The sequence below is a fragment of the Pogona vitticeps genome, chromosome 1, assembly GCF_051106095.1.
Source record: "Pogona vitticeps strain Pit_001003342236 chromosome 1, PviZW2.1, whole genome shotgun sequence".
In the NCBI taxonomy this organism is placed as follows: domain Eukaryota; kingdom Metazoa; phylum Chordata; class Lepidosauria; order Squamata; family Agamidae; genus Pogona; species Pogona vitticeps.
The window spans coordinates 333,592,527-333,614,559 of NC_135783.1; the positions used below are offsets into that span (position 1 = coordinate 333,592,527).

Here is a 22,033-nt window from a genome sequence, read left to right on the forward strand (position 1 = left end):
GTTAAGAAAACAGGTAGAGAAGGTGATAATGATATTGCAAGAGCAAAGCATGTACTGAGAGAACTGTTAATGATTTGCTTGTGTACAATATTTATCTGAAGAACTTATTATTAAATCTGCTTCACTTCAATAAATAAGTTCTGTTTGTATTCACAAGACAAGTGTTCTGACAAACATCATTTATATTGTGGATTGAGGTAATCCACTGGTGGTAGTGAGAAGAAAATGCGATGTGAACCTTTGTGAGGGCAAAACACGCAGGTGCCATAAGGGTGAACACCACATCAGCCTTTCAAGTATTTCAAACATGCTATTGTATCTCCCCTCAGCCTTCTTTTCTCAAAGCTAAACATGCTGAGTTCTTTCAGTCTTTCCCCATCCATGACTTAGTTACATCATGCTTTGACAATTACAAGGCATGATTTAAGTAAGATCTTCAATTGGTGCAACAGGCAGCAGCTAGGCTGTTAATAAATATAAATATGGCAATCGTGCAATCCTGATACTGAAAGAATTGCACTAATTGCCAATTACTAACAAGGATCAATTCAAGGTGTTGCTTTTAACATTTACAGGCCTAAATAGTTTGGGGCCTATCTATTGATTGCCTGCCTCATTATGAACCTGTCTGACTGTTAAGATCTTTAGGGAAGATCTTGAAAATACCAACAGAAGCCTGTCTGACCCACACTGTGGAACACATTCCTTTCAGAGCTTCGATCAGTTTCCACTTTGACTACTTTTAAGAAGGGCATTGAAAAAGTCTTAAAACTGACAGATGATGTTTGACCTGCTGTGCTATTGTTGTTCTTAACTGTACACTTACTCAATTTCAATGATTTTTATGGCGGTGCTAGTTTTACTTTATTTTAATGATTTTATGCTTAAATTTGATTCTACTTGTTTTAGTTTTTTAACTAAGATTGTAAGCCCTCTTGAGTAAATGCTTTGTGATGCAAAAGCAGGATATAAATGGAATAAATAAATTACAGCAGACAGGCATGTATGATTTTAAGGGGTGGACTTGCAAGATGCAATAAAACATTAAGATACTTAAAAAAACCTGTTGCAAAGAAACTTTGTTAGATTGCAGAAATATTACAACAAATGTAGAAATTGTTCTGCTCAATTCAGCTCTAAAATATTTAGTACTTTTGCAGCAACTGAAGTTATGTGAACTTTTGAGAATTAAGTAAATTTCTTGAGGATAAAAATAATTTCCAAAATACTTAAAAACTGAGAGCAGTGTGCTCCTAAATTCTGACAGCTTTATCAACTTAGGTTTTACACTATGAACCAATCAGTTTTCAAGACACTTCATGTAACAGCTAGGATGCAATATAATTCATTAACAAGCAGAAACTACCTCCATTCACATACATGAAAGAAATTCTACTGACTTTCATTCATTTCTGCTATCTCTCCTCACTGCAGTCACACAGACTGCAGTTACAAGCCAATGGGTGAGCCTGCTGCAGTTCATTCTTTCTCCTCATTCAAAGGGGTTCATGGGGGAAATGGGAGGAATGGTTGGATCAAGTAAGCAGGGAATGAAAGAACCCAGACGTGAGCAAGATGTCCTTAGCAGAAATATCTGAATTCAAGTCAGCTAGCCAATATAGTAACTTTTCTGATGTTCTATATTCATCGTATTTAAACATTATCCTAGTTTAATAAGCTGACTAAAATTGTGACAGTATAATCTACAAATACAGTATAGCTACTCTTTCACCAAAACCATGGTCATAATCATACTTCATAATCTTAACGCTTTTATGGTCACATAATGGAATAGTACACAGACTCTTCTACTTTCTCATATTTCTATATTAGAATAAATTTCAATTGAAGCCAGGATCTCCAAATATTACACACAAAGAACATTGCCATCTGTGTATATTAAACACATTGTGTAAAGACTATGCTTATCCTATCCAAGGCTCTTCCATTACATTTGTGATGTGGTAAGCCCATAACTTAGAGATGGGATATCAGCACTACTAACATTGGCCAGCACACTTCATTGTGAGAGGCGATGGAGTTGCAGTACAACATCTGGAGGGCCACAAACTTTCTAACTGTCAAGTTCTGAACATCTGAACAGCTATTGCAGAATATGTCAAACTGAGCAACAGACTTTTCAGTAGTCCTAAAGCACCAGTAATTATATCTTCTCTGCTTCTGTTGTTACCAAATGGGAGAAAGAATGAACTGCAGAAAAACCGTACTCTAATAGAAATGCACATAATATACAGCCAGTCTGCAAGAAACATCCAGATTACACTTCCATTATGCTTTATAAAATCTTAGCATTGTTATTTGTACCTGATATTTTCTTGGTGTGTAAATGTTATCATGAATTGCTTCTTGTTGCCATGGCAATCCAAAAAAAGGACCCATAGGTGAAGAAGCAGGGGTCATGAGCTGTAGTCCTGCCATGCTGAGGGACTACAAAGCAGGGCTTTTCATTCATTCATCCAGTGTTTCTCTCATTGCATTTTTGTTCAAGCACAGCTGGGGGAAGAGAAGAGAGAAAGTTCATTAAAACCATATGAATTAAGGTTGGTCATTCATATCTACAGATTTTCAAAAATGCTGAAATAGTTATTTTTTATTAACATTTGATGTAACAGTAAGCCTTCAGATACAACTATGGAATATTCGAACAACAAACCAAAAGGAACATTCAAGGCACAAATTTTATTTTACCCCCAAGAGCAAAGGAATGATTTATGGAATTACTTTATAGTATTCAGGAGCATACAAAATCTAATCATATGCCAGGTGTCCAGAATGTATTTTAATTGCATATTATATCATCATTAACTTCTGTGCCCATGCTGCTAGTTTTCTATCCAAGTGATAGAACATATTGTTTCATTTGTTCTTAATCTTTCAGAAAAAAGGATGCTATTTATAATTCTCAATTATAACATCCTGCTTGTATGAGTAAGTGGACTTGTCCACAAAGGCTCACATTAAAATATAACAGTATTTAAGGTGCCAGCGTGTTCTTGTCTTTAATTTGCTCTTTCATTTTTCTATTTTTAAAATGTTTGTATTTACATATAATCTTACTTGTATTGTGAAGATAATGCATACAAGATTTAGTATATATTCTGAATTAAAGTATTCTATTTACATAGTGACCTGAGTGGTGCTACTAAGGATAAGATATTTTGTAGCTCATTAATTCATAACTTTGCTATAAACTGGAAGCAATCTGACAGCACAGAATGAGAACAAAAATAATTTATACAATATAGTTCACTTTTTTAGAACCCCAAATGGTTTTAAATTATGAGAAATGCTTAGCAATTAAGTAAAAGTAAAATTCTGTCTGGATTACATTGATGACTAAACATTTTTATATTTGTTACTTTAGTTTTCAGTTACCAAAATGGATTTATAGAACAGTTCAGCTTTTTCTTCCAAAGGTGACAGCGTTAACTGCAACATTTAAACATATATGGATATCTGGTCATGTTAGGTACCATAGACTTACTGTATTAATTTCTGTGACCTCTGTGTACGCACGTTCTGAACTGCATTTTGACACCATTATATCCACCTGTAGGCTAATCACATTCTTGCCAAGCTCCTGATCAATCAATACAAAGAAACTGTTAAAAGATAAGGTAAAACACCATATGTTTCTATAAGAGATTCAACAACTGTTCAAGAAAAACTTTTATCTACAGTGGGGTCTTGACTTGAGAACTTAATCCATATTGGAAAGCGGTTCTCAAGTCAAAAAGTCTGTAAGTCAAGTCTCCATTGACCTACAGTGCATTGAAAACCGATTAATCCCGTAACAGGCCGTTTTTGTTCCATTTTGGTTTTTTTCTGGTCTGTAAGTCAATTCTCAGGCTGCAAGTCAAACCTAAATTTTGCAGCCAGAGAAGTCTGTAACTCAAAAAGTCTGTAAGTCAAGCTGTCTGTAAGTCAAGGGTCCACTGTATAAATTTGTGTGCCATTCCTCACTAAAACCACTATAATATTCATAATAATGCTACATGAAGAATATTCTGAACTACATTACCTAATTTGAATTTTATTTGTAAAAAGAAAAAATGACCAAAATAATGGTTTTCCACATATATTCACTTATGCCCAGTTCTCCCTATGAGCATGACCATCATAGGCCAGTTTGTTGCAAGAAGACTGGCAACCAACTCTTGGCAAAGAGAAGTACAGGCAGGAACAAGTGGGCGAAATACAACAGGCAACTTTACTGGACCAAATTAATTTTACAAATTTTAAAACTACATCAAGAAAATGAACAGACATATTTCATCTGGAAAAGAAAAGGCTGAGAGGCAAAACAAATCATGTGAAGGGCTGTCATGTGGAAGATAGAGCAGCTTTCTTCTTCATGGTTCCAGAGGATAGGATGAGAAGTAATGGTTTCAAGTGACAAGAAATGAGATTTCGACTAAACATTATGAAGGATTTCCATCGTCAAATGGCTCTTATTGTTAAGAACTGAATGCCTCAGGGTGAGAGCAGTGGTGGGTTCTCCGTCACTGGAGATTTTAAGCAGACAGGATGGCCACCTATCATGGCTGTAGATTTCCTGCACTGGGAAGGGTCTAGACTTTATGAATCATAGGGTCCCTTCCGGCTTTACAGTTCTGTGATTTTATGATGTATGATAAATTCTCATATTCCAAATTGTGAGTTGGACCATCTGCTCTACTTGCTAAATAAAGTAGCAGGTCCTCCTAAGAAATGCACAGAAATATTTACTGGACTCTGAATGTTTTAACATATCAGCCTTGTCTAAATTTAACAAAGAGATCCTCCCAAATCACTGAACTTGAAATATTAAAAATAAACACATAAAAGCAAAGGATTATGTGACAACAAAGAGTTTTATGTATCCACTGGCTGCTGATCCATTTCTGGACCCAATTCAAAGTGCTTGTTATGAACTATGGTATAGCTTAGATCCAGGCAATCTGAAGGAGTATGCATCTCTTTGCATAAGCTGGTGTGGATTTTAATATTTTGGGGACAGGACCTTTTCTTGGTCCCGCCAGACATGGTTGGCAAAGATCTTAGAGACTGCATCCTCCATGGCTAGTTCCAGGATATGGAATGCCTATTCTTATGGTCCCCTTCCCAGCTGTCTTTCCAGTGAAGAACAAAGATTTTCCTTTTCAGACAGGCTTTAGCACTTAAAATGGACAGAAGAAAGGTGGAATGTTGTAAACTTATAATGCTGTATATTATTGTTTTAATTATGTGCTTTTAAAAGTGTTCTTAAATTATTCATTTTTAAAAATATTATTTTATAATTAATTGTGTCATAAGGTTGTAAAATTTGGTGGGTTTTGCTGAATCTTTTTAAGTATTTGCATGTACGGGGGGGGGAGGAAAGAAACAGAAAATAAATAAATCTGATCAATGAGTACTTCTCATTCTTAATGAACTGTTCAGAAAATAACCCAGTAATCTGATTATAAGTAGCCTTTAAATATCAACTAAGAATAATATTTAAAAAGTAAATGTCTACTCAACAACTGTCCAAAAATTAACTAGGCTACACACATTATTTCTGAATACTTTTTTGTATTATGAATTATGTTATTAAGGTTTTCCAGAGTATTCAAGTCTACAATTTTATTTCAACCTAGATATCCTAGAAGGTAATACAAAGACAGCACAATTTCAACTTAATCTCTAACAAAACCCAAGAATATGGCATACTACTTTCTTGTATTTAATCTTTATGCAAAAACACACTACCTCCAAAATTAGCCACTGTATGTTCTTTTTGGCCAAGGATACAGACACCGAGTGTCTGAAAGATCACCCTAAGAGTTTGAAAATATTTTCTACTCTATCTGCTAAAGCAATTGTTCACCAACATCAGAAAGATTTACACATGGTTCTACTTTCTTATTTCTCTTCTACAAATATTCAATTCTTTAAAAAAAAACCCTCTAGTTTATAAATGTGAGATAGTGTGCTTCTGTATCCAGGATTCAAAATGCCAGAAAATAGGCACAATCCTGCAGCACACTACCCTGCCTGCATTGACTACAGGAAAAAGGATGCCAAACCTTACATAGTGATGGGTAACCTGAATGTTGATGACATCCATGTTAGTAAGTCAAGATACCCTCTTGTGTTCACTACCATTCACAAAGAGACCTCAAGCAGGGCAAAATCCCCAGAAACGGACTCCTTTTTCATCAGTTAACCATTCCTTACCCAAACACAAAGCAATTGTCAGAGCTGTTTTTCAACAAATTCTCTAGGCATCAAATACTTGGAGCCACAAAGTAATCAAAATACCTAGGATCTCAGATGATCACATTATCTGTAATGTGGTTTCTGGAGGAGAGGAGAACCAAGAACAGCTGGAATGTGGTTGCAGTCCCTCTGTGCCAAAATATTTTAAAGGGTTGTTTTGGACAGATGGATGGACTGACTTACTTACTTGATTTCTATACCAACCATCTGGTAACTCAGGCCACTCTGGGCATTTTACATAGTTTAATAAAACACAGTATAAAAACAAAACAAAACAATAACAGGACAAAGTAAAAATTAAGACAATATTAAATAAAAATAGTATCAGTAAGCATCAAAATGAAAATAGAAAAAAGAAAAAGATGGCAGGGTTGAACATTAACTGTTTTAAGTCAAGATAAAGCAGAGCCCAGGAAGACATATCTGAATAAAAATGTTTTTAATAATTGCTTAAGGTTCCGAGTGAGGGTTGCCAGGACTTAATGAAATAACAATAATCTTAGAACTACAGAGCTGGAAGGGGCCCTATGATCATTGTGTCCAGCCCCTATCAAAAAGGCACACTGGGAATCAAACTCCTAACTTCTGATGGCAAAGCAATGTTTGAGTAAGTGCAACATATTCAAAAGAGAAGCATACACATATGTTAACTTCTCAGGTAAACTAATGTTGCCATATTTCCAAGCTCTTGTTCTATGAACATTTTGCCTGAACGTTTTTCCAAAAGATTTCCCTCATCTTTTGAAATAAAAAAGACAGGCTGAGAGTTAGCAAAGATTGTCTCTTGAAACCAATGTCAAAATCATCCATACTATGTAAAAAGAAAGACAGTGAAGGATGATGGTGAAGGGAGGAATCAACTCATATGAAACATGGTGTTGCAAGTGAGTGTTACAGATACCACAGTCCACCAGAAAGGCAAATAAGCTAGGTACTCAATCAGGTTAAATCTGAAATTTCACTAAAGCAAAACTGTGTAAATTGAAGCTATCCTACCTTGCACATATAGAGAATTCAACAGGCTAGAAAATGCAATATTGCTGGGAAATGTTCTGAAGTGGAGGCAGCAGGAAAGGAGCAAGATCTCACATGAGTTGTATTCTCAACAAAGGAACACACAGCTGTTAGTTTGTAAAGCCTGAATGGAACTTACTGGAAAAGACACTATTGCTAGGAAAGGGAAGGGGGAGAGTAGTAGGAAGATAGCATGACCTAATATGAGATGCCGTTCGTTTGCAATATCCGAGAAGAGTGGTTAATGATAGGACATTCGGGAGGTCACTAACTGATATAGTCACTACACATCACAAGTGACCTGATGGCACATAATATCTTTGGATTTTTTTAATTATCAAGCAATTGTATAGTGACAAGATGGGTGCAACAGAGACTATGACAGGAGACTATAATTGGATATACACACCACAACAGTGCTAACATGAATTAAGACATTCCCAGCCAAAAAGCAAAAACTGTACAGTAATTTCATGGTTTAAAAAAGATAGCTCTGAATACTAGATCTGTTCTGTATTTTAAAACATATTTTTAAAGTATATTCGATATCTATCTTTTTTTAAAAAAATGTACAGTGGTGCCTTGACTTAGGACCACAATCCGTTCCAGAACATGGGCGTAACTTGAAATTGTCATAAGTCGAAGCACCATTTTCCATAGGAATACATTGGAACACGACTAATCTGTTCCGGCCGGAAAAATAAAAAAATAAAAAAACACTGCAAGCCCCATAGGAACGCGCTGGGGCCGAAAAACAAACACACCAAAACAAACAAATAAAACACAGCCAGCCCCAGCAGAACGCAATGGGGCTGGGGAAAAAAACACAACCCACACACACACAGCCGGCCCTGGAGGAATGCCATGGAGCTGGGGGGGGAGACAACCCCCCACACACACAGCCAGCCCCAGCAGAATGCAATGGGGCTGGGGGGGAAAAGCACACCAAAACACAAAAAATAAAGCACAGAAATATAACCCCCCTCAAACTCAAAACCACCCTGCAAAACAAAGTAAATGGACTTACTCAGGAGCAGAGAGCAGCACCAAGCAGTCCAAAGCCTCCTCTGATCGCACCCACTCTAATTGTTGGGGCAAAAGAGCTACAGAGAAGCAGCCTCTTCGCCTACCAACGGTTAGCAAATTTGAATTCCCCACCTTTCCCCCCACTGTTTCCTGTCACAACTCGAAGCTCTAGCCACAAATCGAAGCAAAATTTTGTGGCCAGAGCTGGTCGCAACTCGAAATGGTCATTAGATCAGGACATTTGTAAATCGAAACACCACTGTAATATCCTTTTTTGTTTTAGTTTTTACAACCAGACCCAGAATCCCCTTGGAAGAATGATTCTGATAAGCCTGTTTAGCCAGGAAGAAATTAGTTAGCTTGGCTAGCAGGTGAAAAGTTTGATTACTCTGGACCTGGAGCTGATTCCCCCTTTGAAAATTTATGTAAGAAAACAGTTTGGTCTCCATAATCCCAAAACAACATGTACTCAGGATTAATGACAAATACCCCCCCTTTCTGAAGAGCTGTTACTCCATTACTTTTTAAAGGAATTGTTTGTTTTTTAATTTGTTAAAGAAAACCTGTATTTTCAGTCTATTTTTGTAACCTTTCTCTCTAAAAAATCTCCCTCCCCATGTATACAATATTTCATTTTGCAAAGTTCCTACTGGCTAGCCTGTTCCATGCATGCTCAGTTTAAAACAAAGTGGCTGTTTCCCCCTTTTGAAAGACCTTATTTGAGGATCAGTATTTCAGCCCCTGCACCCTGGATTCACTCCAAATTTTAAAAAGCAGGTGGGGCAACCACTTTTTCAAAATAAACAAAATTATATGATCTACTTTAAATTTGAAGACCTTCAAAATCACCTACTTCTGAATGAGAGAAGAAGAGTAAGACTGTTTTACTTTTTAAAAATTGTAACTTGGAAACCTTTTGTCCAAACTTCCCCAAATTTGGAAAAGAGAAAGAGCAGATTGCCAGTTACAACTACTATGCCCAATTTGTGGCTAATCTGAAGCCCAGTTGAATATTTTATTTATATTTATATATATTTAGGCTGCTCTCATTTTTTAAATTGTCTAAAAGAATAGGGGGGACGTGGTGGCGCTGTGGGCTAAACCGCAGAAGCCTGTGCTGCAGGGTCAGAAGACCAAGCAGTTGTAAGATCGAATCCACGTCACAGAGTGAGCGCCCGTCGCTTGTCCCAGCTCCCGCCAACCTAGTGGTTCGAAAGCATGCAAATGCAAGTAAATAAACAGGGACCACCTTGGTGGGAAGGTAACAGCGTTCTGTGTCTAAGTTGCACTGGCCATGTGACCACGGAAGATTGTCTTCGGACAAAACGCTGGCTCTATGGCTTGGAAACGGGGATGAGCACCGCCCCCTAGAGTCGAACACGACTGGACAAAAATTGTCAAGGGGAATCTTTACCTTTAAAGAATATTGATTTGCTCTGCCAGCACAAGGTAATTGCTGCACTCTTGAACATCAAATAATGAAATATTAAACTTGATAGTGGTATAGGAGGGCAAAACAAGTCAATTTGATAACACATTTCAAACATCTGCTACTTTCTTCTATTACACTTATTACACATAGAGAAACCATTACCTGTTTTGTGTGCTCATATAAATGAAGGCAAATGTATCACAAATACTTTTCTCATTTCACTATTTTCTGAGACAGATGCAAAGATCTGAACTACTCTTGGTACTGAAATTAAGTGTTAATGGACTTTGGGTTTTTCGTTTTCCAATAAAGTAGCTAATTTCAAAAACTAAAATAAATTTTTATAAAGCACACTCAATACTAGGCAGGATAATTCCAAGTAGCCTGTTTAACAAAGATTAAGACAAAGTACATTTAAATAATAATTACGTGTAATTATTACGTGTAATAATCTAGCAATCTCTGCTAGGATTTCTTAGATCTGAAGTATTCATAAGTGATGTACCATTTCTTCTGGTGGTACTCTAGTACTTGTACAGTTTATTCAAGGCTATGCAGGCTCTCTCTTCACCCAGGAGGCCCAGTGGGGAATCCAATTCCCAAACCTTAGTACTCCAACTCACTGAGCTATCCTGCCAAGCAGGAGGTAAAACTCACTACAAATGAAGAATTTCAGGACAACTGTAAGCAGCTACTTTCACAAATTAATATTCATGGAACAGACCAGAAGAGAATATTCTAAACAAAAGACCAAACCAGACCTGCTAAGTCTCATCTCAGACTCATTCCAGTTATGGAATGAAACATCAGCACATTTCTGTTATTTTGCCAAAAAGGGGATACACCTACATAAGATGTTAATACAAATAGCCTAAAGTAGTACCAGAAAGAAGTCCAGCAGTAATTATTCAGTACGTCTGTATATCTTTACACATCTGTAAAATCTTGGTATATTATGTGAAGTGAGGAAAGCAAAACTTTCATAAAACACATACCCATCCCATTTTCTAACTGCAAAACCTGGTGCAAGTTTACATAATTAAGTGTATGACAAAATTTTCAATTTTAAAAGAACTATTACTTTTCATGTAGTAGAATTTCACTGACTGGAAACAGTTTTTGTCTATATCTGGCACCAAGAGAAGACAAATGTAATGGTACTTTTGATGGATTCTAAAAAGAGGCACTTCACTGTTCTTGTTCTAAAAAGAAAAATCGCATTGTCTATTTCTTCTGCTTTGTATATGGGCAGCTAATTACTACAATTTCAAAAAACATACAAACCGTAAGTAAGAAGTGTTGATTCTCCCTAGAACTCCATTGACAATTTTGATACAGTAATTTGTTTTGTCTTTACAGGTCACAAACAGAAAAGCCGAAATGTAACTGACAGGAATGGATGGCTACTGTTTTGATAGCAGCAAGTCCTTCCAGTTCTTTAACATACTACTCAACAAGCTTCATACCAAAACAGTCACGTTTCAGTACAGAACTGTGTATCAAGCTTTTAAATGTCCTCCTCTGGACAAAAGATCTGTTGCAGCAGTTACCTGGACTTATGTTGATAGCCAAGGACATACACAATTTGCCAACAACAAAAATCTCACAGCAGCCATATTATGCTTGTCTAACAATACACACAAAAACTAGTGTGGTACAGTGTCTGGAATGAAAGACTGGGACACCTAGGTTCAAATCCCTGTGTGGCTATGGAAGCTCACTGGTGGATGGCATTGGTAAAATAAATCCTTAAATATTTTCTGTATCTTAAAATCTTATTAAGGTCATTATAAATTGTATGTTGGATTAAGGCATATAGGAAAGTAAATAGTAAATAAAATGTTTACAAAATTAAAACAAAAGCAGACACTAACATAATTAATATGCTTGCTACACACTGTTATAATTATTATTCCATATCTGAAAGAACAAGGTTTATTGTGTTTTGTATTCTTTCAAGTTCTTTATCTCATGCACACACCAACAGTAAAGACTGTGAACATGTTACAGTGGGGTCTTGACTTGAGAACTTAATCCGTACTGGAAGGCGGTTCTCAAGTCAAAACGTTCTCAAGTCAAATCTGCATTTCCCATAGGAATGCATTGAAAACCATTTGATCCGTATCTGCTCTTTTCCGTTCATAGAAACTAATGGGAAGCTGCTATTCCGCCTTCAACCACTAGAGGGGGATATTTTATTTCTTTTTTTCTTAGGTCAAGAAAGGTTCAGGGAAGGCAGGGAAAATACAGTCCAGGCCAGTGGTGTCAAACTGTGGCCCTCCAGATGTTCTTGGCCTTCAACTCCCAGAAATCCTGGCCAGCAGAGGTGGTGGTGAAGGCTTCTGGGAGTTGAAGTCCAAGAACATCTGGAGGGCCACAGTTCGACACCACTGGTCCAGGCAGTACAGTACCAGGCAGTCTGAAGACTGTCTCCCAATCCACTCTCTAAACGCTGGGAGGAGTGAGGAAGCAGACAGGCACCCTTTCACTGGCCAACAGTTAACTGAAAGTTCAAATTTTGCACTTTCCCTGCCTCCTACATGGTTTTTTTCAGTTCTTAACTCAAATCTAAGTACTTAAGTCAAGTCAATATTTTCCTATGAGAAATGTTCCTTAAGTCAAAATGTTCTTAACTCGAGCCGTTCTTAAGTCAAGACCCCACTGTATACAGACCATTTATCACTCAAATATATCCCTAATTTTGTCTTTTTTTATTGTAACATGTTGTCTGTAATATACCCTACGTTGTAAGAATAATGTTTAAGTAATGTCTACTTACAATTTCTTAGAATATCTGTAAGTAACACTGGCCCTTAAGAATGTAGTATTCATATATATACTATTTTCATAAAAACTATTCATTAAGAAACTACAGTGGTGGCCCGCATGACGTCGATAATGCATTCCGTTAAATCGCTGTACAGCGAAATCGTCGTCATGAGAAAATAAAAACCCATTGGAAGGCATTGAAAACCGGTTAATGCGTTCCAATGGGGAAAATATCTGCTCGTGCAGCGAAAATCCTCCATAGGGCGGCCATTTTGCGATCCCTGTCTTGTGCGAAAATAGGTCCGGAAAACAGCAGGGAGCCATTTTGCAAGCCGCCAATCAGCTGTTTTAAATCGTCGTCTTGCGAACAATTGGTTCGCGAAGCAGGGACCTAATAGTCATTAAACAAAAAAACTCATAGGAAACATCGTTTTGCGATTGTTACTGCGATTGCAAAAAAGGCATCATCAAGTGATTTCGTGGTTTAACAGGGTGTCTAGCGGGGCACCACTGTACACATAAACCTATCTAAATCTTAAAATGTGAAAGCATGAAATTCCTTATAGCAAAATTAAAGTCTTGGCTTAAAATTTATCTGATTTTTCAGAACATATTAATATTGTCAGCATTATCAAAACCTGTCAACATTCTACAACAGAAGATCTGTAAGACCTGCTGCTTGAAATAAGCTTTGCAGACTAGTAACAGAGTAAAATTACCATCAAAATTATCTACATAAGTATAAGAATGGTAAATAAAATTGACTTATTTTGTAATCTCAGATCTACATAGTTAATGGCTTAAGGAAAACCATTCAGACATAACCTTCCTGCAACAATACTACAGACAAGTGATAGAGCTGGAGTCTTTTCAGAGGTTTACAAGTTTTGTTCCATGGAATGTAGAAGCAGCTGCCATGGGCCCCATGTGGGGTTCTAAGCTCAAGATATGCAAAAATGTAAATCATACACTTGTCTTTTTTACTGTGCTTACATGGATCTACAATATGCCAACACATTCAAAGAGATTGCAGTTTTTATTTTTGTTTTGTTTTTCTTTTCCCCTAGAAGGTTCTTGCTTTTAAACTGTACTTTGTCAATATACTGTTTCAACTGAGATGACGATCAAGCCCAGCTAATTTCCTTAAACACTGTTTTTTGAAATGTAATGAAACAGTTGGATTTTTTTCCCTGAACAGTCTTTTCTCCAGAGAACACATTATGCTACACCCACGAACATACACTGAAAAGTTTCCAGTTTCAGAATACTGTATCCCAAAAAAATCAAGTCAGTGTTCTCACTGAGGTTTCCTTACCTTGCACACACAGCTTGCTGAAGCATGCGCCTGTTATGACCTGCACTACAACTCCTGTCAGCTGATACGTGCAACTCTATCATTCTAGCAAATAGGTAACAGGCCTAGAATGAAATACAGTGGTGCCTCGCTTAGTGACGTTAATCCGTGCAGGAAAAAACGTTGCTAAGCGATTTCATCACTAAACGGAATTAAGCCCATAGAAACGCATTAAAACGCCATTAATGCGTTCCTATGGGCTTCAAAACTAACCTTAAGTGAAAATCCTCCATAGGGGCGGCCATTTTCGGTGCCTCTAAAGTGAGGACACACAGCGGGTGGCCATTTTGTTTACCCGGTGGCCATTTTGAAACCGCCAATCAGCTGGCCGAAAATGGGGGCTTTGCGATGATCACTTCCCCGCGATCATCGCAAAGCGAATTTTCCTCATAGGGACCATCACTAAGCGATTTCGTCGCTCAACAGAGCAATCGCTAAGTGAGACACCACTGTATGAACCACGAACTGCGGGAATGGTCAAAATCTGTAAGTTGTCAACTTTATGAGAAGCTTAAGTCTTTGAATTTTGCATCTTTTACCAAACCTACAATACTGTCTTGTGAGGAAGATATTCCCTCCATTCCTATACAGAACTAGGTAAAGGTAAAGGTTCAACTTGACATTTAGTCCAGTACTGTCTGACTCTAGGGCACAGTGCTCATCCCCATCTCCAAGCCATAGAGCCAGCATTTGTCCATAGACAGTTTCTGTGTCTATGGTACCTATTTATCTATTCACATTTTTACATGCTTTCGAACTGCTAGCTTGGCAAGAGCTGGGACAAGCGACGGGAGCTCACTCCATCACATGGATTCAATCTTACGACTGCTGGTCCTCTAACCTTGCAGCACAGAGGCTTCTGCGGTTTACCCCCCCCCCCAACGCCACGTCCCACGGAACTACAGAACTACTGCAAGCTAAAATCAGACAGGGAAACTGTGTGCATTTTGGACCACCTGTGTGAGTTATTTCCTGATGATCATGCAAGTTACAGTGGAAGGACTAGTCTTTTTGGGGTGGTTCCTGTACAGAAAGAGGATTGCTTTAAGAGAAATGACTCCCAGCAAAGTGATCCTTTCCAGTGTATGATTCTTTCTCATCCTCTGATCTCACACAGAGTCTTTATACACTGAGATGTAAAAGAAAACTGACACTTTTTGGTAGCTTACCTGTTATTCATCATTTAGGAGAAAATAAGAATTTCCAATACAGTACTTTGGAAATACTTTCCAAACAGCACCAACAATTTTAAAATGTTTATGGGGCACAGCTAATAATTATCACAGATTTCAATAAATGTCAATTTCCAAATTACCCCTCATTTATCTTTCCTTTTTAAATTACCCGTCACAAAGATTTCTCACACTGAAGAGTTTGATTTAGCATGCTAACTAGAACTTTGCTGAACAAATTAATTGTTAATTAAATATTACTGGTGTGAGGAACATGACTCTTTGTAATAGAATTTAAACAGCTGAATACAAGCATACCACATAAATGGTATTACAACTTTAACTGCTTTCAAAATAGTTTTCCAAATTAATAATAAATGTTTATTGCGGTCATTGACCAGCAAAATTAGCCCTGATCAGCCTGTATCTGAAGCTGTGAATGCACCAACCCCTCATATTAAATCATCTCATTTAAAATGCCTTCCAAAAGGCAAATGGTTATTCTACATCACTATTATCTAAACTGGTAAGCACAACATTGAGTTGTGTGAAGAGGTGGACTAAAATAAATCAAAATGGAAGCATGAATGTTACTAAACACTATTGAAAGGTGGAGGGCATGAGAACATCTCCAGAAATGAGGTAAAAGTAAAATGAAGACATGATTTCTAGAAATCAGTTCTTGTCATTCCCCCCTCCCTACAAAAGGGGGCAGTTAATAGTGTATGTGAAGGGGAATGTGTGAATATACTGTACTATTTGATTCATGAGATACAACAGACAACTATCAGTGTTTTCCCCTATTTGTTCTCATCTTATGCACATTAAACCAGCTCCATCTTCAAAGGCTGGATCTTGCGCTTCTCCACTATTTTTTGCATGAGCTCCCTCTGCCAGTGATATGCAATAGGTGGGGCGAGAGTTTTGCTTCAGAATAAAAATCAAGAGAAAAAGCAGGATGAAAAAACCAATTGAAATCATGATTTAAAATTTTAAAAAAATTAAATAGTCACAAAATCCAATTTTTAAAATTCAAATCATGATTTAAATCAAATACACCCTGAAATGACAGTAAAAATTAGCAGACTATAGACAGGAAAGGGACGTATGAATACAAGTGGAATGTATATGCCAATAACACTCTGCTCACAAGGAGGGGAGGTAAAGATTGACAGCAAAATCTATTTGGCATCCTCCTCTCAATACTTGTATTCACACTACCTACTTTGTATTCTTCTTTGCTGATTTTTATTCCCAGTTGCTCTGCAACAGAATCAGTCTCTTTTCTCTCTCTATCTCCCCCACCTTTGGGGGGGGGTTTACACATAATTGATAGGAGGGCCTGGCGTGTTCTGGTCCATGGGGTCACGAAGAGTCAGACAAGACTTAACGACTAAACAACACTGCATAATCTATTGTTAAAAGAAGACTCCTGGAAAGAAAGGGAGGGAAGGAACATGAAGTAGCCCTCCATGGGAGGAGAGCTGTATTAGCATGTGTCAGAAGAGACAGAAACAACCTGGGCAAAGGAATGGAGAGATTCTAAGCTATATGTACTGGCTGCTGGCTACAAAAAGCATTCCTGCTTATTTTCAGACTTCCTTTCTTTATTTAAATATTTAACAATTTTTACTGCCAGTGGCTCTGCAGCAGCCCCAAGCTCCTATTCTTGCCTTTTCCTCCTGTTAGCTACAAAAGGTTTAGATGCACATGCTCCTTCCCCACCATTAGTTGTTCCTTTGCTCCTGAAGAAGTGGCTTTCTCTATAAACATTTCTTTATTTTCACTTCCAACATGTATAATTTTATTGTGATACACTTCTCAGATTTGCTAGGTAGGGCACAATGGAAAAGTGAAATGGTGCCGGGCATGCACTCCTGCAAAAAGCATAAACACTTAGAGATAACTGTCATGGACTTCAGAAAGTCATCCAATTAAAAAATTTGAGGAGCTTAGGTTCCTTTATTTAATTAATTATTTATTCATTCAGACCACACCTTTCTCCTTAAAAAGGACTTGAGGTGGTTTACATTATTAAAAGATAATATTTAAAAGCTAAAAAACATTAAGTATACAGATATTTTAAAGAATCAAAGAAATACCACACTATATTCGCGAAGGCTTTCACGGCCGGGATCTAATGGTTGTTGTGGGGTTTTTGGGCTCTTTGGCCATGTTCTGAAGGTTGTTCTTCAGAACACGGCCAAAGAGCCCGAAAAACCCACAACAACCATTAAATACCACACTAACAATGGTAAATAACATCAGCACCAAAAATACATTCAAAAGCAACACAGCACAACAATCCATTTTAAAAACCCTCTCAGACAGCCAGTTACTAAGAGAGAGCCTGCCTGAAGAGAAAGGTCTTCATCTGCCTGTGGAAAGTTATCAGAACATTTTTTCCTGCAATGAACCCTCAAAATTCCCTGGTTATGCCTTATTGTTGCTTTTCAACTTCTGTTTCAGATGGGCATTTTAGTACTGCCTCTCATTTCACCTCAAAGAATAATTGTCAGCAGCTAGTTATCACTAAATCAGCTTTCTTAAATGCACCAGATAATCTCAGAAGGTGTAAGGAACTTCTCTGTATGGGTTTCAGAACAGGAAATGTAATGGAATATTGTCATATATTAAAACAAAAACAAAGAAAAAATAGGTGGCATTCTTACAGGGACTATTTGAGATGTGGAAGAGGTTTATTTTCAAATTGACTTTCAACTGAGAGAAAGATATGATGCAAATAATAAAAAATAAGCAATATGATTTAACTCTCAAAAATGTTTGTTGATGTGTATGAATAAAAAATTCATTGCTTTAATCATATGTTCTACACTTTGCTGGATAATATATGTGGAAAATGCTTACAGTATACACTTCCAAGATTTCTTAAGTTAAGAAAATGCAACATCATCATTCACGATACAGTCGTGCCCCACTTTACGCCGAAACCGCATTACATCTTTTTTGCGACCGCAATTGCGATCGCAAAACGATGGTCTGAATAGGGGTTTTTCGCTTTGCGATGATTGGTTCCCTGCTTCGGGAACTGATTCTTTGCAAAACGACGATTTTTGGACAGATGATTGGCGGTTTCAGAAATGGCCGCCGGGTAAATAAAATGACTCCCCGCTGTTTTCTGGGATGGATTCCTCGCTGCACAGGCACCGAAAATGGCCGCCCTATGGAGGATCTTCACTGGATGGTGAGTTTCCAGCCCATTAGAACACATTGAGGGGGTTTCAACGGGGCTTTTTATTTTCGCATTACAAAGTTTTCGTTCTACAGCGATTTCGCTGGAACGAATTAACATCGTAATGTGAGGCACCACTGTACATTAATTTTCTTTCTGGTATCGTAACGTAAATTATATTTTTATTAATTTATATGGCAAGAAACACTGTTTTCACATTTTTAAAAAAAATTTAAATAGTGTGTTTCATTCTAATTTTAAATTAATAATTTATTTATCTATGATAATTAATAATTAAATGATTATATGATTATTTAATTATTAATTTAACATTCTGGACTGAAACTGATAATGAAGGAAAAGTGGAGAAGAAGCATGAGGGTCTCTGAAAAATCAAGAGGGGTACCATGATGCCAAGCAGTTTAGGAACCAGTGTTTACATGATGAAAATATCTTTGTATACACAAGAGAGATACATGAATTGTTGCCATGAACTTCATTTCCCTGTGCTAATTTGAAAGGAATTTCTCTTTAGCAAGGTTTTAACTCAGTGGAAATTTAAGTTCATTGTACATATCATGCAAAAGGCTATGGATGTGGACATATATAGTGACTATGTACTTTTGATGTTTAATTTCAAGGTACTCGTGAAGACCTTATTACAACTGCAATGCTGAACACAGCATGAATGGGTACCAGTTACAAGTAGACTGATAATTTTATAGAATTCTCTAACTTCCCTAACTATGTTCTTAAACACTGAACTACAGAGTTTCCCTGCAATATTGATCAGCTGATTGCTGGGTTAGGCTTGCAGCATAGACTTTAATTTTTTCACCTACTACAGCAAGGGCAGAAAAGAACCAATCAAACAACCTTAGCCCAATAAAGATAATATAAATTACTGAAAATAGTAAGCTTGTTCTTCCAAATCCAGTTTATTTAGAGCTTTTCATAGATAAGCTATGTATTGTTAGCAACTTTAACTCTAGCTGAAACACCTGAATACTCCTAATATGGAAATATTGACTGTTTCGATTTCTTCCTTGAAAGCCCTGGCCCTTACATCCAGAGTTCATAAACCAGACTTGAGATTTATTACTGTACTGTAATGCAAGTATTGTCAAATTAACTTATCAACATTTATTGCTCTAAACACTATGCAAATAGTGTTTCCATTTATGCATAGGTGGAATTTCTATCTACAGTGGTGCCTCGCTTAACGAGTGCACCATATAGCGATGTTTCCGTATAGCGATCCCTTTTTCGGGATCGCTATACGGAAACATACCCGATCTTCGCAATGGGGAAAACCCGCATTGCGAAGATCGGGTATTGCGGCGGCCATTTTGGAGCCGCCGAACAGCTGATCGGCGGTTCCAAAATGGCCGCCGGAAGCCCGGAAATGGCTGCCGGCAGCCGTTTTCGCGCCCTGCCCTCGCTTAGCGAAGGCGCGAAAATGGCTGCCGGCACCTGGAATCCTCGCTGAACGGGTAAGTAACAAAGGTATTGGAACGCATTAAACGAAGTTTAATGCGTTTCAATACGTTTCCCCTACCCGTTTAGCGATGATTCCGTATAGCGAGGGTTAATCCGGAACGGATTAACCTCGCTATACGGGGCACCACTGTATCCCACAAAATAAAAGAGCTCAGAAATAATGAGATTGTAACAGCTGTCTCTTTTTCTCTGATATCAATGAACAGAAGAAAGAATTTTATGTAGCACAAGCCAGAACATTTTTCTTAAACAGTGTAAATCATTATGGTGAACTGTTGCTAGTTAAGAAGTCAAGGCTTGAAATTTTGCACTGTACACTAGCTATGTGACATGATGAGAAAAGGAAGTGCAGGTTCCTTAACTAGTTGTAATTCCCTGCAGCTATTTATACTATTTGAGTCAGCCAGGAAGAAGTAACAGGACTGGGACATTGTTTTATTTTATTAATTCTGTGATTTCCCCTTTTTAAAGGTTACAGGCCAAAATCGAGTAGTAACTCACAACTAGGCCACTGAATAATGGAACTTATGGCAGAGCTGACTCACTAAATCTCAACTGACTCAATAGGCCTACTCTAGCTGCAACGTACTACTACACTTCAACCAGTACTTTTCTAAGTTTTATGTTTCACAAAGAGCTGCATAAAACATAGCAAGATTGCCCAGTTGACTGGTTTTACAGGCTTCCTAGAATTCAGTACATTTTCAAAAACCTGTGCTTTGACTTAACTATGATCCTTATAAACAACAAAATGTTAAGCATATTTATCCTTAGTTTGACTGGAACGACATATATCAAGATGCTCTGCACAGGACTCCCCTTCTTGCATCTACAACTATGACAGTTTTTTTTAATCTGAGGAAGAAATATAAACCAGTAATCCTAACCATTATCTGTTTGTTTCCATTTATTTCTAGCAGAAGTACTCACTGCTACTTTTTTGTAGTCATATTTTCAGACATAGTAGCTGTTACAAGCTGCCAGTATCACTTATAGAACCTATAATAATTGTGTGCCATCATTTCACTTCTGACTCATGATGCCCCTTTTCATGATTTTCTAGGCAGAGAGCATTCTCTTCTTCTGGGGGCATCCTGGACCTGTGCAATTTGGCCAAGGCCACAAAATCTGGTTCTTCTGGGATGCAGTCGGGATGAACTCTCAATCTCTGGCTCCATAGCCAGATGCCTAATTCACAGAGCTATCCAGCCAGCTTTATGAAACCTGTATCAACACAGAAAGTAGGTTTATGGACAAATTTTCTCATGAAGAAACCTAAAAGGCTGAATAATAACCTCTATAAATCATCAGACTCCATGGCAGTGATTTCTCTCTCAAAATTCACCTGTTGTCCACTAAAGTAACAAAAATGATACAAAAAAGCTAACGGGGCAAGATGAAGGTAGAATGGCAATATACAATAAAAGCTGTAATAAAATGATATTTCTTCACAAGTATTCTTAAATATAGAGTGCAGAAGTACATTTAGATTTTTATTTTCTTCCAAAGGAAAAGCTGTCTATTGCACAGAATACATTATCTAGTTAATTACAGTACAGGAATAGAAAACACCTCGAATTACAAATGGTCTGGTGAAATACTGCAGGATGTATTACAGAGCAGTGATGGGCAGAAGGAAGCAGATGTGTATGTGAAAGGACTAGTGTACAAGGACCAATGCTGATACTGGAAGAAACATATTGCCTAAGTATATACTTAGAGACATTTTGTTCCATAGTTATGTCTACCTTCCTGAACCACCATTCTGTTATTCATTCCACCAGTTGGATCTTATATCTGCCTCTCAAATTTATCCCATTTCCACAGCAGAGTGATCCAATACGAAGATGGACCCTGATCTGAGATGACCTACACTATAATGTTGTTTAGTCCTTAAGTCGCATCTGACTCTTTGTGACTCCATGGACTACAGCAAGCCAGGCCCTATAACTAATACTCATACATTGTTCAACCAATATCCCCACTCCACATGTTGTTCTCTAGAGTATTCCAGGTGTCAATGGGATTGTGCTTTAAAGTATCACTGATGAGCAAGAGAATTGTATTTAAAAAACAGACCTGGTTCATGTTGAAGCTTAAATTATGCAATTAAACAACATCACTTCTAACACATGATTGTTTGCTGCTCCCTTGCAAAGCCTTTCAACAAATACTGTACTGTACTTGAATTACAGTAGTATTTAAAAGCACTATCAATTTGGGATTTTAACCCCACACAAATCCAGTAATATCTTTCAAGGGAGGAATGAAACACAATCTATTCACATTTCTAAGAACCTACAACACCAAGT

The 22,033-nt window shown here is 37.4% G+C and overlaps 1 protein-coding gene across 7 annotated transcripts in view; it reads right to left on the reverse strand.

The window, feature by feature from the left end:
- The window catches only part of DICER1 (dicer 1, ribonuclease III), an 82,871-nt gene that overhangs the window by 59,027 nt on the left and 1,811 nt on the right, over positions 1-22,033 (reverse strand). For 5 of the 7 annotated variants that reach the window (XR_013540809.1, XM_072986618.2, XM_020811031.3 and 2 more), the window contains exons 2-3: positions 3,506-3,601; positions 2,326-2,514 (exon numbers count right to left, since the gene is read on the reverse strand). Coding sequence is in view for 5 of the 7 variants with exons in the window: in XM_072986618.2 (XP_072842719.2) it covers positions 2,326-2,439 (114 nt within the window). In the remaining 2 variants the exon portion in view is untranslated. Of the gene's footprint in view, positions 1-2,325; positions 2,515-3,505; positions 3,624-22,033 lie in introns of all 7 variants that reach the window. The other 2 variants (XM_020811033.3, XM_072986619.2) reach the window with 2 other exon arrangements.